This window comes from Patella vulgata, chromosome 7 (genome assembly GCF_932274485.2).
Source record: "Patella vulgata chromosome 7, xgPatVulg1.2, whole genome shotgun sequence".
Taxonomy (NCBI): Eukaryota; Metazoa; Mollusca; class Gastropoda; family Patellidae; genus Patella; species Patella vulgata.
The window spans coordinates 53,577,347-53,595,672 of record NC_065885.2 but is presented as its reverse complement, the minus strand read 5'-3'; the positions used below and the strand labels follow the sequence as shown (position 1 = coordinate 53,595,672).

General features: G+C 34.8%; 1 protein-coding gene across 3 annotated transcripts; it reads right to left on the bottom strand.

Annotated features, from left to right (window-relative positions):
- Positions 1-1,688: 1,688 nt before the first annotated feature.
- Positions 1,689-17,750, bottom strand: LOC126828800 (cytochrome P450 2H1). 3 transcript variants are annotated; one of them, XM_050558794.2, is made up of 12 exons: positions 17,622-17,743; positions 12,676-12,731; positions 9,808-10,039; positions 9,109-9,186; positions 8,762-8,860; positions 8,197-8,290; positions 7,393-7,548; positions 6,875-7,086; positions 6,638-6,763; positions 5,968-6,072; positions 3,422-3,562; positions 1,689-2,411 (listed from the first exon to the last, which is right to left on the bottom strand). In XM_050558794.2, exons 3-12 carry the CDS (start codon positions 10,013-10,015, stop codon positions 2,059-2,061), a joined length of 1,572 nt encoding a protein of 523 aa, XP_050414751.1. In that variant the 5' UTR covers positions 10,016-10,039; positions 12,676-12,731; positions 17,622-17,743; the 3' UTR covers positions 1,689-2,058. The 3 variants fall into 3 exon arrangements, with proteins under 3 accessions (XP_050414751.1, XP_050414749.1, XP_050414759.1); XM_050558792.2 differs by lacking the exon at positions 12,676-12,731 and having other exon boundaries at positions 17,622-17,750; XM_050558802.2 differs by lacking the exons at positions 6,638-6,763; positions 12,676-12,731 and having other exon boundaries at positions 17,622-17,750.
- Positions 17,751-18,326: the final 576 nt, after the last annotated feature.

Sequence of the window (18,326 nt, the reverse complement as noted above, 5' to 3'; positions counted from 1 at the left end):
TATTGTTTTAAAATATGACGAATTCGATCTCTATGTGGACTATATTACTAAATCTAACTCAACCACTACAACCAAAGGGAGGGGGAGGGGGTCTACAAATAAAGCGCATAATACATCATTCCAGTTATATACATTAATTTAGTATTACAATGTAACTTTACGGTGTAAAGTGTAAGTATATCCTGCATCGTTCAAGAAACCGGCTATGAGATCAAATATGACTTCTTCAAGACTTTTCTTTATTTTCCATATTCTTGATTATGCCATTACCCCACATTCTTGTCAATACTACCAGTGTTACATTGTAGTGTAGCTATACCAATTATTACTAATGGATAACCTGGATCAATGAATATTTATCATTTTTAAAATTAGCGAATTTTGGAAGGCCTAATACTACTTAGCCACTGAAACTCACACAAATTTGCCTTTTATATTTATGGCCACGTGTACCTTATTTCATCTATACATGGATATAAATAACTTTATATATTGCGTAGGACAGGCAGAGTTATCCCACAGAGAGTGCATATTTGATTTTTTGCACAAGCATACATACCCAAGCTTAGAATAAAGGGGTGTTTTACAGTCCAATAAAGAGATTTATTGGTGCAAATTGTTATTTATTTCAGATTATTATGCAATAGCTATATCAAAGTAATTTATGATTGCTATATGTTAATTTGCTCTAGATAAAGGACTTGGTAAATGCAATGTTGTCCTCTCTAATTTTTAATACCTGCTACCTTCACACTATAGGCAGTGTGGTCGTATTATGTCGTCACCCTGTCAGTTCGCCGTTCCGTCCGTCAGCAATCTATTTGTGAACGCCATTGAGTCTACGGGTTTTGATGGCCTTTTTGTTAAAATCTGGTGACAAATCTGATCGATATTCAGCATACCGCGACCTTCCGTGCCAGAGTTATGCCTCTTTCTAGAAAACCTTGTGAACATGAGAGAGGCTATAGTATTTTCTTTTTGGTGGAAGGGGGGATGGCATAAGAGGACAAACCCCTTTGATTTTCAGCGCTGGGCGACAATAACCTTTTTGTACGTAATTTGGATTGATCATGAGAGTACGAGCCCTATCGATATTCACCGCTCCGCAATATTCTGTTCCAGAGTCCCCCCCCCCCCCCTGCCCACAACCCCATCTCTATCCCATAAACCCTGTGAATGCGACTGAAGCTAGAGTTTGTAACTGATTAGTTTTGAATTTGGTTTAAAGCATTGATATTCAGCATTTCGCGACCCCAAGTTCCAGAATTACATCCCTTTACTGAAAACCTTGTTAATGCGATAAAGGCTATGGTGTTTATCGGATTATTTTTCAAATTTGAAGGGAAGCTTTAGGGACGAATCCTATAAATATACATAGTTTCGAGTAAAACAAACACACACCACTGTGATCGCGATAGTGATCATAGATTGTAAAAAAATTTTCAAGCTGTGAACACGATAAAGATCAGCTTTCTTGAAGGCACAAATGATCCTTATCAAATTGTTTTAATATCCAAGTTTTCCTTTAGGATAAGCTGGTGTCGATACATAGCTATCTTTGATACATCTTTACAATTTATAGGGCTGTATCCGATGATATGATTATTAGAACCCAATGTGTCAAAACATTATGGAAATCCAGAAGCGACAATTTTATAAATCTCCGTAGACGAGTAAAATGACATAAGGATTATACAAATATTTCTATTGTTTACGTTTAAGAAAGGATTAGATACAGTAACTCGGGAAATAAAACAAATATTGTAGGTTACATAGTGTCATGAACTCGGTGTGAACAGATACAAAACATATACTATATTTTTGTATACCTGTAATGTCAGTAATTAACAACATTCCCTTATATTAATAACCGCATGCTCTACAATAAAATAGAACCAGATGTTCTTATACAATTAGATAAACCAGAAAGACTGTTATGCAAAACTAAGACATAACAAACAGTAAATATCACACACGATATAACACACGAAATTCTGATATTTCCAAACGATTAGCCTAACAGTAGATGGCATCTGGTGCTATAAAAATTTTCAATGTTTAAGGGTTGATTCGTGGCTTAACTACGATCTTGTACGGCCGAGGGGCAAGTAAAAGTCCGTCGTCCTTTGGTTCCAAATTAATTGTCTTTCCTGGTTCCGGCTCCATGACCAGCCGTTGACAAAGGCCTGCAAGAATTAAATGTAGTTCTGGTTTAGCCATAGGTTCTCCAAGACAAACTCTTCTACCAGCACTAAATGGAAGCCAGTTTTCAGGTTTTGGTGCCATTTGACCATCTTTATCTAAAAATCTTTCTGGTTTAAACTTTTCCACTTCTTCCCAATTATCTGGATCATTCTGAATTCCCCAGTGATTGATGAAAACCATGGTATCCTTAGGAACCTCATATTTACCTGTAGTGAATAATAAATACAATTCTTACTGGATGAAAATAGAACATACTATTTTAATAGATGCCAAAGAACCAGGTCGTTACTCTAATTAAGAATTTTATCCAGTCTTATCAAAATAACACGAACATCTCATTTCCTTTTGTAAACACGTTTCGTTATGGGCCACGTTATGAAATGTGTGAAAATGTGATCTGACATTCACATTTGTATATATTTATTTTCCATGATGTCAAATCAATTGCAGAAGCGATATGTAACAATCGAGTCTATTCAAAATGGCGGTTTCGATATTTGGGTAACAAAGGCCATTAATATTTTCTGTGACATTTGTGTGGAAATATAACCATACAACCCGAAAACAATAATTAAAGCGAGAATTTCAAATTTTCTAAGAAAGTCAAAACATAATTATTTTTATGTTTTTTGCTCAATAGGTTATCAACTCACTATTATACGATCATGGGCATTATTTCCCACACTTAAAAATCTATGACACAGGAAATAACAACACAATTACCTCCCCTATTTTGCTAATGACAACATGGGGCAGCCATTTTCCAACGTTGGAATTTGAAGTTAAAAATGATATTTTTGCCAATTTCTCAGCTGACAATAGCGAATTATAGGATTAATAGGATTATTCTTTTACAAAGTAGGACTGTTTATGGATACCATCTATTTTAAGGCTTTATTTTAATACATTTTAAAAATATAACTTGAAAATTTGAAATTGCAACTTTAAGCAAATTAACAAAATAGAGAAAGAGAGACGTCATAGGTCGAGAACATGATTTCTTTCCAAGGCGGAAGGTCAGAAAATATTACATTCTTACAATTAATTCATATACTAAATGGCATTTGTAGATATGTAGCCGTTCTATAACTCGTTGTCTACTATTTGAATACATATCAGACAGTGGAATTTGTTCTCGAAAATGACGATAATCAGTCAGTTTAGTTGAACACTATTACAGACACTTTTTACTGTTAAACATTATATTATGTCTTACCATTATCTATCGTAGTATCACAGCTAGTCATGTGAGGAACTCCTATTGGTGCCACTGACCCCAATCGCATAATTTCATGTAATGCAGCATCTGTATAGGTGAGATTCTCTCTGTCTGATGTAGTAGGGTATCTATTATTCCCTGTAATAGATGTATAATATTTATTCAATCAAACTGAAGTAACTTATATAGAGTGTATGTAATCGCATTATACTCCAGTTGAAATACTAATGAGAAATTATCAGAGTGGGATTTTATTTCGTATGTCAATTAAATAGAATTCAAACGTGAGCAATCAATCTATGCCCCATATGGACTTCTATAGTATTTCACGATGTGTTCTTTTCATATTAAAACTAAGGAAACCCGCGTTGCTCTAGATACGTATGCAGAAATCATCACAGATACAAAAGTGGTTAAAGATAACAAACTATAGGAACTCTATATAATGCCTCTGTCTCCTCACATCCGCTCGCACGAGCCGGTTGATATGCAAAGCAACTCTAAGGTCTCCCCAACTGGTCGGACTGATATCTGAATAAACCCAAGTAGTCTTGCTCTTTATGCAAGGCCTGTTCTTAATATGAAATCTGCATAAACAAAATGCCTGGTACATTTCCATTGTATAGTTGAACAACCAGCAATGGAAACCTGTATTAGTTGGTGGTAGACATTATTTGAAAAACAAATTAATTACGAAGTTGAAATCATCCTTTGAAAAACAACTTTAAAATATTCAGCATACAAGACTAGGTCAATCCTGGTATATTAAACACGCAATCATTAACGGAATAACAGGTCATTAAATATTAGGTACACTGTAAAAAATATCCATTTTTTATGTGTCCGAATTCCGTAATTTAACACCTTTTTTCTGTTAATCGATGGATTTTTTGAAGAAATTGTGTTAATTGTCTGAATTATTTCTTCAAATTACGTGTTTTATGTATTTCTGTGGAATATTCAGTATTAAACAGGAAATTTCCGTGAAATTTAGGGATAAAATGTTTTATTCCCTTCTATAACGGACTTAATTCTGTTATTTTACGGAATAAACGGTGGAATGACAAGGAAGTTCCGTGAAATTTAGGGATACAATGTTTTATTCCGTTCTGTAATGGACTTAATTCTGTTGTTTTACGGGATAAACGGTGCAACGATAAGTAATCGTATACATATATAATCATTCCTAATAATCATCATGTTATAGTATTCATTTCAATTTATTAACCATAATATGAAGAATCATATTTTGTAACGTTTGGTATATTAATTGACATGTATATCTAATTTCCATTATTTATAAGATCTATAAAGTGTATTGTTATTCATCATACGGTAATCAGATTGTAAGTATTTTCATAAATATTTAAAAGTATGTTTTAATGCTGCGGGTGTTAAGGTTGTAATATCTGGTAATCAAGCACGCTAAAGTCCGGATAGTACAACCGGTTGGCCAGTGTAAGTCGGTTTGTCTCTATGGCAGAGTCTGCATACCTGCGAATTGATAATACCGCAAACTTACATCTGAAAGCCTCCAACCACTGACGAGTAGCGGTTTGTGATACCTTGCTCTCGATTCTTATAATAGCGAAAAGAGGTTACGTTTAAAAATTATTTGCGATATCACTTCGGTGGAAGCGGACGTTAAATAAAGCTATTTCACGCACGCGTATAAAGTCAATGGTTAATTCAATGAAATTTTTATCACCTTCATGGTCAGGAAACAAAATTTACCAGGATTTTTTTTTCTGTATTTGAAAATGGAATTAATGTTAATTGAAGGAATTTCTGTAAATTACAGGAAAAACAAATACGGATAAAATTTTCCTGGTAATTTTTGTTTCCGGAATTTTTTACGTTTTTTCACGGAAATTTTTGTTACAGTGTAGTTAGGTCAAAACAATACGCAATGATTTTGATCTTTTTGGAGTTAATGCTACATTCTGTTGAGAGGCTATAGCAAAATGCACAAAAATACATATACATATAAATACAGTAGAACACAAAAACATATAATATGGAACACAATTATTATTTTAATTGTATATAAACCTTCTGTATATTATGTTTATCATCATTTGCTTGAAAACGCTGAGAGAACCTTCAACAAAACGTCGCTTTAATTAAAGGCTCAATACCACTCTTGTTGTAACTGAATAATATGTCCCAATCTTTATTCTGGTCAACAAATTGTACTATTTTACAATATTCCAATTAATTGATGATGCAAATTTCATCTTAACACACCTTATTTAAAAAATTGGAAAAATTCAACTAAATGATTTGAAAAGCCTGACGTAAAGCTTTTCAAATGTGACTTGGATTTAAAAATATTTTTGAACCCTCTGGACAAGTAAAATAATTTACACAACAGGTAAGACACTAACACATCTAGTACTTAGAATAAGGCTATTTTTTTTATTTTCTGGAGCTGTCAAGCCAGCAAGAGTGTTATTGTCCCTTTAAATAGTAATTGTGTTCTATATTATGTTTTTGTGTTTATTATAAGTATATAGTGTTCCATAATATAAACTAAAAATTACCAACGACAGAATCCACTTCATCTTGTATTTTCTTCTGTACATCAGGAAGGCCAGCCATATACATCAAAGCCCAGTATAATGTTTGTCTCGATGTATCATTACCAGCTGAAAGAGAGCAATCGAATTTTAACTTAATGTCTTCTAATCAACTTCGTAACACGTTCACAGAGTTCCGTGTGAAACTGGATCACCGGGAAGAGCTAGATATTACTGGTTATAATTGGTGAAACTAAACTAACAAATAATGTGCTGTCGTATAATTTGGCCCCGCAGGAAATGCAAATACAAAGAAAATGATCGATCCCTGTTGTACTCCAAAAGAATTTTATGTTCCAAATTTCCCAATGTGACAATGAAATCTTGGAAGATAAACATCTACCAGTCTTCATAAGCCCATTTGGTGCCAAAAGGTAGGACACTATTTAACCCCAATTTATTAACCAAGTACTAAAATCAAAAAATAAATCCAATTTCATAAATCCAGTTTGCATACAACAAAGCCTCTGTTTATTGCCTACATGGAGGTTAGGCCAGGTGTAAATTGAAACAACATAATAACGGTAGCGAACGAGAAAATAACCTAAAGTTTTATTTCAATTAAAATAGCTCCAATATTGTGGTACGTTAAACCCCATTTCATTTCAATATTGTTAAATGTATTGTTTCATACCTATAAATATGTCAAATACTATCAACACTAGGTGGTGATGTTTAAAATAGTCCATATTCTCTTCACCTTCTTCTCGTATTTCTTTTTCTGCTTGAAGAAGACTTTCTGTAAAGTTAGTTACATTACCTGAAATGAAACACTAATTGAATAAATAGGAATACTTTCATTATTAAATGATATAATTATGCACATCAACTGTGAGCTAATGAAGTTTTTGTAAATAATAAAACTACACACCTGGTACAAATTCGTCTTCTATCCTTTTGATATTAGATCTCATAATATTCATAAAATCATCAACTACTTGGGCAAAACGTTTAAACCTTTTGGTTGGGAACAATCTGGCTGGTGGGAAAATATTTTCTATAAATAAACCCGCTGATGCTATTTTAGAAATCTCTTCCAGGATGTTGAGTAAATCTAAGTATTCTTTATCGTTATATTCATACCTTATAAAAATAAAAATTGTAGTTTATTACAATTGATCAAAGCGTTGCACAGGGATATTATTTGATTGTATTATGTCCTAAAGAATATGAAAAGTAGGTAGATGTTAAGTATTTGTCATATTGCTCTAAATATCTTCATTGAACTTTCTTGTTTGTATTAAAACCATTTGATTAAAATAATTTATTTTTTAAATCTGTTTTCTTTCGTTTTAAATTTTAAGTATTAGTTAGAATCTAAATGGTTTTATCATTGTAGCACGTTCTTACTTTCATTTGAATTTATGTAGTAAAATCTTATATAGTTACTTTGTGCCGAAGACCATGGCTCCTAGAATATTTAAAGTTGTAAAGAACATGTAAGGTTTAGGATCAAAAGGTCCTTTCTCTTTTAACATGGCTTCCACTGTTTTAGATACGGCTTCTTCTACCTTTATATTAAAGTTTCCACCGACCATAAATAATCTAAAAATGGTCAAAAGAACGTTGTTAAAATAAATCGAAATGGTAAATATAGCGTTAAAATAATCTGAAATGATCAGAGTAACGTTAAAATAATCCGAAATGGTAAAAATAAGGTTTAAGTAATCATAAATGGTAAAAATAACATTAAAATTAACTGAAATGATAACAATATCGTCAAAATAGCCTGAAATGGTAAACATATCGATAAAATAAGTTTTAGGTAATCATAAATCGTAAAAATAACATTAAAATCAACTGAAATGGTAACAATATCGTCAAAATAGCCTGAAATGGTAAATATAACGATAAAGTAAACTGAAATGGTAAACATTACGTTAAAATAAACATAAATGGTAATAAAAAATAACTTAAATAACCAAATACGGTCAAAGTAGCATTAAAATAACTATAAACGTTACCCGTAAAATTAATTTGTAATATACCAAAACTATAAGTAATGAACCCGAAGCAGTATTAAAAAAGTCAAAAATTACATAAAACAAAGGGTAAAATAGAGAATTTAGAATATTAACCAAATATGCATAAGGATACTTTGACAATAGGGGTTTTGATAAAAAGTGGAACCGCCACATCGATATTAAAAGCCTATCTACAATCAATTTGTGGTAGTTGCCTTTAACTATTTACCTCATAGCACGACCTGCTAACTTTCTTCTAAGTTTCCATCCAGTGCCGTATCTACCGTTAATAATGTCTTCTCCCCCTTGGAGAAAAGCTTCAGCTAGAAACGGAGATGAACAGATTTATAAGCTTGCAGTGTATAAAATAGAATGACGTTTAACATTAAGCCCATTTAAGATTAGCGTAAGGTATTGTTAGACTGCAGGCTGAATGCGGGGAGGTGGTGGGGGCATCAAATGGGCACAAATTTATGACCGACTAATCTTATATATCTTTGTCCGTAGGATTCGAATTGGAATTGGGAAATGACCACAGGGGTACAGGCTACCGAATCACTTTGGAAAAGTCCAACTTTACTTTTGACCTTTGACCTCGCGGGGGGGGGGGGGGGTGTCAAGGTACAGATTTTGCCCGAACTGAACCAAATTGCAAGGGCATGCACAAATTGTAAAAATATTATGTTATTGAGAAAAAGCTATGTGCCCGTTGGAGGTGAATAGCTGTGTGGATCAAATTTGTAGCTATGGTGTGAACGTCCCAAATATTTTGATGTAAGAAAATATTTACGTACAAGTATACAGCGTATAACGATCAGAGTAGTTAGCTCCCATGGTGAGCAAAGCTTCATTAATAACATCAATACGGTTTAATATAAGACATCGTATCGGTCCTGAAATATCAATATATATATATATAAGACAATGGCTTTAGGATTAAAATATAAAAGACACAGTTTAGGTTCTGAAATATCCAATTAAAGATAAATCAATACACAAGGCAATCGGATCTCTGAATTTGATCCCGCCATCGTTGCGGAATGATGTCGAGATCAACTAAGCGTACTCCCTTCTTTTAAAGACTGACCTCCCGAGAAAATTGAGATTACGATGGGCAAATGTTTATAATTAGGTATCTTACCCATGTAAAATGTAAATGCTGGTCCATATTTCTTAGACAGATCGAGGAATTTCTTAGCCAGGTTGCCTTTGGTATATGCTGAAATTAAATTATACAACATCAGTAGACATCCGTATTCGTTGCCACGAATTTCAAATGTTCATATAAATTCGCGATTGTCTGAGAGTATTTGATAGCCACCGCCGAGCCAAGACGGGTGCTAGTAAATCCTTATAACTGTTTTGCGATCATTGATGGCGAATTGTATTCGTAGCATAATGAATACAATACTAAATTTTAGAACAGCTTGTTTTGTCAGTTTAATGTTTAATTTGTATGTAAAGAAATGCAAAGGTAAAAGCTTCGCTACCTTTATTTTTACTTTAATTGTCACAATCGTAACTATGTGTGATGAAATGTACATACTTTGGCATGACTCAATGTGAGTATATATATATATGTGTTTTTACACTTTTTACTTCAACACTATTTAAGGGGATTTTAAACCCTGTATACCTTTATTTCTCTATAATCGGTTTATTAGAGAATGAGATGGATATAAATAAATGTAATTTTGGTTTTTAAATTATTTTTTCTCAAAAAAAAAAAAAAGAAAAAAAAACCGACAAAAAATTGTAATAGGTTGTTCCCGGAAAACAAAAGTTCATTTAACATTACATTGGAATTAGATTATTACATTAAGGTAATGATACTACTCACCATCACTATTTCCAATCATGGGCCAAGCAAAGGGTCCGGGGGGTAAACGATATCTCTTCTTAAAGATCAGATAAGCCAGAACACCTGATGCGGTACCAATCAATAAAGATCTACTTATTTTAGATTCTGGTATATAATCATATACTACATCCGGTATATATTTAACTAGTTCTTCTAGTATATGGTGAATAGTATCTATTATCGCCATCTTGGAAATTGATAACCCTGCAATCTAGATATGAAAAAGGTGCATATATGTATAAAATAAAACAAAATAAAATAAAAAGATTCTGTCATTTTAAAAATAAACCAATAAATTAATAAATCAGTCAGTATATAAACTTAAATGTATAGACAATGGACGTACATTTCTGGTCTAAAACGGTACACAAGAGCTTTTAAAGTTCAACAGTATATATACTATTCAAAAAAAGTAGGGGATATTTGATTTTTAAGTGTTATTAAAGTCACCTAATGAAACTGACGAAGAAACAAATGACAAAATGAAATGAAGTTCACATTCATCGATTTATTCCAAATGATCGTTAGACTAAGTAAGGCACAGACTGACCATTATAAGGGTAAAATGATACCCGGGGTCAAACAGCAAAGTTACCACAGCATCACAACCAAGTCAGTAACGGGTAAATCCTCCTCTGTTTGCCAAACAAGCATTGATACTCCTAATGAGACGTCTAAGGTCATTTTGGTCCAGATTGTCCCATTCCTGTTGCAACGCAGCAGCAAGTTCTTGGACATTGGCAGGACGTTGTTGACGTTGACGTAACCTCTGTCCAAGCATGTCCCAGACATGCTCGATGGGGGAGAGGTCGGGACTCAGTGCTGGCCAAGGTAATGTGGTGATGTTCTGTTGTTGGAGGTAACCTGTAACGATCCTGGCCCTGTGACATCTTGCGTTGTCATCCTGGAAGATGAAACGGCGGCCATGACTTCGTGCGAACGGCACAACATGGACTGCCAAGATGTTGTCCCGGTAGTACTGGCCTGTAACACGCCCTGCAACAACATGTAAAGCCGTTCTTCCAGCAACAGTGATGCCTCCCCACACCATAACAGAACCACCCCCAAATCGATCATGTCTGATGACGTTAACGTCTTGGAAGCGCTCGTTTCGACGACGCCACACCCTCCTACGTCTGTCCAAAAAATCAACAGTGAACCTTGACTCATCTGAAAACATCACATCGCTCCAGCGTCGATTATCCCAGTGTTGACGATCCCTACACCAACGACGTCTTGCCTGAATTAGATGATCTCTCAAACAAGGGATCACGCGAGGACGTCGGGCGCGAAGGTGACCCCTATGCAGTCGATTCCGAATCGTCTGGCCACTCACTCTCACACCAGTGTCTGTTTGAAGACGAGCGCTGATCTGATTTGCTGTGATGACACGATTTCTCAAGGCCAAGGTACGGATAAATCGATCCTGGGCTTGAGTTGTCGCCCTTGGTCGACCTGAGCGTGGTCTGTCCTGTACAGATTGTGTATCACGGTATCTGGACCATAGCCTGCTTATGACAGACTGAGAAACACTCATCGTCCGCGCCACAACCGCCTGTGTTGTGCCGATCTGTAGCATGCCAAGGGCACGTAACCTTTCATTTTGGGTAAGCTGACGCATATCAAAATTTGTTTTCTGGTCACTAAAACAATTAAACTGATGTTTCCACCCTGGAATTCAATGCCACAATGACTGTAACATTCAAAGTCAGAGTCGTGCAAATCTTGGGTTGGACCCCCATGATGATCCCAAGCATCACCTGCATTCCATGCGGTAGCTATTGGTGCGTTTGGGCGTCACATGTAACTGGAAATGTTTCTTCTGTTAGGTTCTATAGTGACTTTTTTCGTAGTCATTTGCATATTTTAGTATTATGCCCCCAAAATCAAATATCCCCTACTTTTTTTGAATAGTATATATGGCAAGATACAATAATGATAAGTGATTGTGCAATAGGTTACAGGCTATATGCCTACATATATATGTTCGCTAATATCAAATTAGGCCAAACCTTAACTAATATGCCTAGGACATCGAGAATGTATTCTCCCGACTCCACAGAAATAATTATGCATTGCATTATGTACTCGGTCAAAAAAGAGGACATGATATATTCGTATATAAAGTAAACATTATCTACTAAACACAACACAATTGATTTACTATGGATCACGGGTAGCGATCAAATGACAAGTGTGAACAAATCTCAATATATCACCCAGTGATTACGTTTCTAGTGTAAGGAAAGATTTGTAATATAAGAATCTTCAATGAAAAAAATGGAATTAAACAGTTAGAAGGTTTAATGGATCCATGTGATTTAAAGCGTCGACACATGGATCCAAAATTTTCACAGTCTACAACAGAATACAATAATAATAAATAATAATAACAATAGCTTTATTTCCAATCAAGGGTCCACAGGGGACATGGTACAGAGCAAACAAAGAGAGAAAACCCAAATGACAGTCAAGTAAGAAAATATAATAGTATACATAGCTCCCAACAGGGGAGATACACATATAAGTACCTTATGCACTAAACTAAGGCTTCATGCCGAAAAAAAAAACTGCTCATGAGAACATTATTATTAATCATGAAAGGGAGATAAATCCACTTAACTCTTAATGTTACAGATCAATAGTAAGCATTACAGAACAGCTGTATTCATCCGCAAAAAAAAATAGTACCTAAAATTCATGTACATTATATAGGTTTAAACGTCAAATGAGGTCAAATGAATAGAGACGTCTTTAATATATACTAAATATTCGTATCATCCCAAATCGACAATAAAACAGTGAGAAAAAGGAAAATCTAAGCAATCTAAGTAACATAAAACTTACGACATAATGGATTCTTCAATGTTTTGATGGTGATCATGAAGAAAATAGCCCTACATCTGTTCTCAGGAATCCGATAAGATTTTCAAAAAAAAGATCAGTAGAATTATAGATTGTTATTCCACAAAGTCGAAGGTATGTTAGATTTTTCATTCAGTCAAGTTAGAGCGAGTTTATTGCCGTACTTTGAGCTCCAAACCCGATAGAAATGAAGGCGGAAGTGGCCATAATAGTTTTAGAGATCACTACGTGATGGCGCTCCTGCGTCGCGACAAACGGGGCCGATTTGTCAAGTCGAAAAGTTTTAAAAATGTTGCTTCCTCCGGGGAGATTTAAGAAGCTATTAGCTATCGTAGAAGTCCCAACAATCAATCAATGTAACCTTTGAAATTTCTAATTGTTGAGAGATGGTGATTAACTTGTCAATGGTGATTAACTTGTCAATATTAATATTTCAGAATTAAACTATATATATTAAACATACAACGAGTGTCGGATTTAGATGAAGAGAGATCCTTATCCTTGTTTTACTGTGTTGATTTGTTTAGTGAAATGGTTATATGTCAGATCCACAGATAGAATCAATCGCAGGGCCGACGGAAGCAATTCTTGATTGAGGGGGGGGGGCTACTGTCCTAGGACTTTAGGCGAAGGTCCAGGGGCCACCGAGACCCCGTAAGCTCACGGGGGGTCTAGATCGTCGGAGACGCTTTCCAAGCGATTTCTGGCTAGTACAATCATTCAACATTGAAGTTTTTATGGGTTTTGTTTAATCCCTCACCATGAAAGCACTGCAGACGATAGTGATATCCTGTGATGCTAAACTGGACAAATATATGCATAATAATACCAAACGTTTTGAACACTCTAGAGGTCACAATTTTTGATCCGATTTTGATGAAACTTACAATGTCTGTTTATAACCCGAAGATCTCGGTTCCTGTCGATATTGGCACATATCGGATTGTAACCTCTTGGATTTTGGCCCTTGATTGTACGGATAATTACACTTTTAGCTTGTAGTCCCTCAAGTAGTCAAATTTAATGTTCAAATGGCCGCTCCCCTTTACGAAAATAGTGTAAAAGCATATAATGTCCAGGGTGACCTTCGGATGTATACTGTGATCGCGACTACAGTCTGAACCAATATGGCGGCGGCGCGCATGTCAGTTGTTTCGCCTGCTATATTTTCTGCTATTTACTCATTTTTAAAACTATATTTTGACGATGGGAATGAAGAAATGCTTTTAAAACATTTTCTTACAAAGCTGACTCCATCCGGGTTAACTGGTAACATGGATCGTTTCACAAAGTTTTTTGTCGTGGGCCTATATATATATATATATATATATATATATATATATATACTTTCGGGTGTTACCATGGAATGCGGCCCACGGTGTAAATAACGCATTGACAATTGGCAATTTTATGATATTTTTCAGACAATTCTACACACCTGTCAGTCTTTTCAGCCATCTTTGAACTATCTCGACCGTGCTCTATCGCGTTTTTACGGCTGGTTACGGCCAGAGACTGAACATGCAGATATTTCGACTACAGTACGGAAATCATTGCAACTGAAGGTCACCCTGTCGTGGACCATCTAGAGGTCACAATTTATTTCCGATTTGCGCTTATCGGATCGTAACTTTCTGGATTATGGACCCTGATTGTACGAAAAATCACGTTTTTAGCTTGTGGATCCTCATGATGTAAAAAATTGTATCTTATTTTCAAAATAGATCAAATATATCACCGTTATACCCTAATTATGGTTGAGTCAGAATTTCCTGAAAATCGAACAGATACTTCCCGTCAAATGGCCGCTCCCCTATACGCAAATAGTGTGAAAGCATGTAATACCAAGCTTGTATCCGATTTGATGAAACTTAAAACGAGTGTTTAAGTATCATTAGTTCTTGGGTGAGTTCAAGTTTGGTGCGTATCGGACTTTCCGTTCTGGAGTTATGCCAAATGCCTTTTACGCAAAATGTGAAAAATGAATGAAGTTTGTGGACCTCCCAGAGGCAACGATTTTTGTCCAATTCATGAGACGCTTAAACTATGTGTTGAGGATCAAAAGTTCTTGTATGAGTTTCACTTTGGTACGCACCAAGCCTTCCATTCTAGAGCTTTAGTCCATGCTATAGAATGTTAGAAAAACTCTATCCCGTCGTGATTTAATTAGCCAATATGTCATAAACACAACGGAAATGAGATGGAATGAAATATTCGACTGCTCAGAAAAGTTAACTTATTGCGACCCTCGCAACCTGGGGGTCTATTAACTCAGTGATCAGTATAGTGAATAGCAGGGGTTTTTTTTCTTCTGAAAATCTACGTTCTTATACTTCTAGAAGTCTCACTTCTAGGTTAAAATCAGGTCTCTTCCAGTTACGTCACTGTATCCAACTGAATAGTTACTTGCGTGCAATAACATGGAGAAAAGAGTACTTGCGGCAAAATTGTTGGTGGGTGGGTGGGGCGGGCTTTACGTGGGGGGGGGCAGTCCATCCCACCCTGCCGGGCCTGAATCGTAATATAAGATGACATAGTTGATATTATGTTCAGATGTCCACAGTTTAAGTCAATACTTAAACTTAAATCTAATCGTATAGCGTGTCCCATCACTGATTGAAAAACACAGTTTATTTCGATCTAAATCAACGAAGTTTAGATCCTCTAAATTTGACTTTTGATATTTAAATAAAGTACTACTTTAACTTAAGTACGATCATTGTATTCAGGAGTACAAAAAGCACATTATTTTTTCTAACGCATATTATAATGACTTACAATGTTTAAAAACAAAGTTCATATGGTGTAACAGACAACTACACAACAAAACACATTCCAACAAATTATCATAGCCTGATATAGATGACATTTAAATAAACATCGACCTGAGGTTAACAAAATATCTCCAGTGTGAATCTGCCTTAAATCGTTGGTCATGCTCTATAAATAGACCACAATGGAAAATAAAACAACCGGGATATGTATGGAAGTCTATTACTGCCTTTCTTATAACACATTTCTTCTAATGTAGTGATTTTACTATATGTATTAGGTTGTTACGATTTGGTATAACGTCTTCTCTTTATTATTTTGAGTCTTCATTATCTTGTTTTTTTTTTTGTTATCTTGTTTCTTTGGTATGTGGTATTTTTATTACGTTGTTTCTTTCTTATATTGTATCTTTATTATCTTGTTTCTGTGTTATATGGCATCTCTACCATCTTGTTTCTTTGGTATGTGGTATCTTTAGTACGTTTTTTCTTTGTTATTTGGTATCTTTATTATCTCGCTTCTTTGTATGGTATCTTTATTACTTTCTTGTTTCTTTGTTATGTGGTATCTTTTTATCTTGTTTCCTTGTTATGTGCTATTTTTATTATCGTGTTTCTTTTTTATATGGTACCTTTATTATCTTGGGGTTATTTTTTGTTATGTGGAATGTTTATTGTCTTGTTTCTTTGTTATGTGATATCTTTATTACGTTGATTCTTTGTTATGTGGTATCTTTATCACGTTGTTTCTTGGGGTTGTTTTTTGTTATGTGGAATGTTTATTATCTTGTTCTTTTGTTATGTGATATCTTTATTACGTTTTTTCTTTGTTATGTGGTATCTTTATCACGTTGTTTCTTTGTTATGTGGAAGTTTTATTATCTTTTTTTCTTTTTATGTGATATCTTTATTGCGTTGTTTCTTTGTTTATGTGATATCTGTATTACGTTGTTTGTTTTTTTTATGTGGGAATCTTTATCACGTTGTTTCTTTGTTATGTGATATCTTTATTACGTTAATTCTTTTTTATGTGGCATCTTTAGTATATTCTTTATTTGTTATGCCTTTTCTCCGTTATTTTGCATCTTTATTATGGAGTTTTTTTGTTTTGTCGTTTTTTTGTTATGTTTGATGATTTTGTTATTATGTAATGATTTTGTGAAAACGCTGTGGTGATTTTCTTATTACGCCGCAGTGGGGATTTTCTTTAACTGTGGTGATTGGAATACTATGTGGTCTTTGTTGTGGCGTCTTTTTTATGAAATGAGATGGTGATTTTAATAATATAGTGAGGCAATTTGAATATTTCGCGGTCTTTTTATTATGCCGTAATCTCATAATGTGGCATTGTTGTTATTATGGTGTGTGGAGTGCGCTGTATTACTCCACGATATTAGTAAATAATTACTCTATAGTTAACAAATCAATCTGGATGTGTGATACTAGAAATGTCTAATTATTTATTGTAAGTGCAATGGGATTTAATGTCCTACCGTCCTAATAGAGACGCCATGCATGAAGTGTGCTATGGCGATGTTTTGCCCGGACAACGGTGATACGACATACTCTTAAGCGGTTCTTTTACATGCTCGCCAATGGGTACACTGGGCCACTGACAAAGGGGAAACTACACCGGAAAGTCCCGAGGGCCTTACAGGATCTTACTTATTGAGCCAGCACGGCTCCCAATTCATTTGTTGTTTGTTTCGTAGGTGAAAATAATAAAAACCAAAACAAAATCAATTCTGAACTACTAAATTACATCTATATCAAAAGTGTATATTACTAATTATTACATGTTTCAAAGGTGTCTATCAGTCAGTAATCATTCAATGTTTCAAAACTGTAATGGTTATTACATCCGTGTTTCAAAACTGTAATAGTTATTTACATCTATAATTATAACATGTTTTAAAACTGTCTATCAATAGGTAATAGGCCTACATGTTTCAAATGTGTCCATCAACAATTAATAGATGGTTTAAAGTGTTTATCAATACATTTTTCATCCCACCTTATATATAATGATTATCCCAACAGATTGGTTATGCAGGTTAGTACAACATGTCGACTCCATTTTTAATTTGAGGACGAAGAAACTTCGCATTATCCTGCAGTCTTGTGTGATATTTTTTTATACAAAAATAAAATACATACCATATAAGTACACGTAAGTTTATTATCTGACATGATCGATATATTTAGCGATGAGTTACATGTTACATTCTTTTCTACAAGTAGTCCTACATTGTCAACTCTCTAAGTCAACTCGTCCCTACATAGCCTTTAATCTAGGTCAAGGTCAATATGTAAATGTAAAGTCTGTTTACACTTGATAAATCCGTGACGGACTTCGTCGATTAATTTTTTAAAAGCAAAACGTGAAATGAAATAGTCACATTATTCTGTACAGCTCCTGTCAGGATTCGAAGCCGATTGTACACGCTATCCAGTCACCTTTTCTAGTCAAAAGAATATACATAACTTTAGCCCGTGCTTCATTTTTATTTCAATAATTCGTTTAGCAGTGGGAGAAAACCAAGTGAGCGCCCCCGTGAGACAAATTCCGCCCAGGCCCAATTGCAAAAAATTGAAAGATCAGTTACATATTATACGTCGCTATCTGAAATTATTTCGCGCCTATGGCGCTCGATTCCCTTGTATCATCATTATTCCACTCCTCTGTGGACTTATATTAGTATCTTACCACTATCATATTCACGGTTATAGCGAATCTCCCAGTAGATCCACTAAGGAGTGGGGCGACAGATTGCACAAATGTTCTGTAAACTCTCACAAAACAGGCGGAATTGACAGACAGACCTCGAGATTCTGGCCCATTTCTTATCCTTTCGTTAACAA

Excerpts from the sequence above, each read along its gene's own strand:
- LOC126828800 (XM_050558792.2), bottom strand. The coding sequence starts at position 17,654 with ATGTCAGATAATAAACTTACGTGTACTTATATG. Across the intron at positions 9,187-9,807 it reads CATGATTGGAAATAGTGATG|CATATACCAAAGGCAACCTG; the intron begins GTGAGTAGTATC and ends ATTTAATTTCAG. Across the intron at positions 7,549-8,196 it reads TTAGCAGGTCGTGCTATGAG|ATTATTTATGGTCGGTGGAA; the intron begins GTAAATAGTTAA and ends GACCATTTTTAG.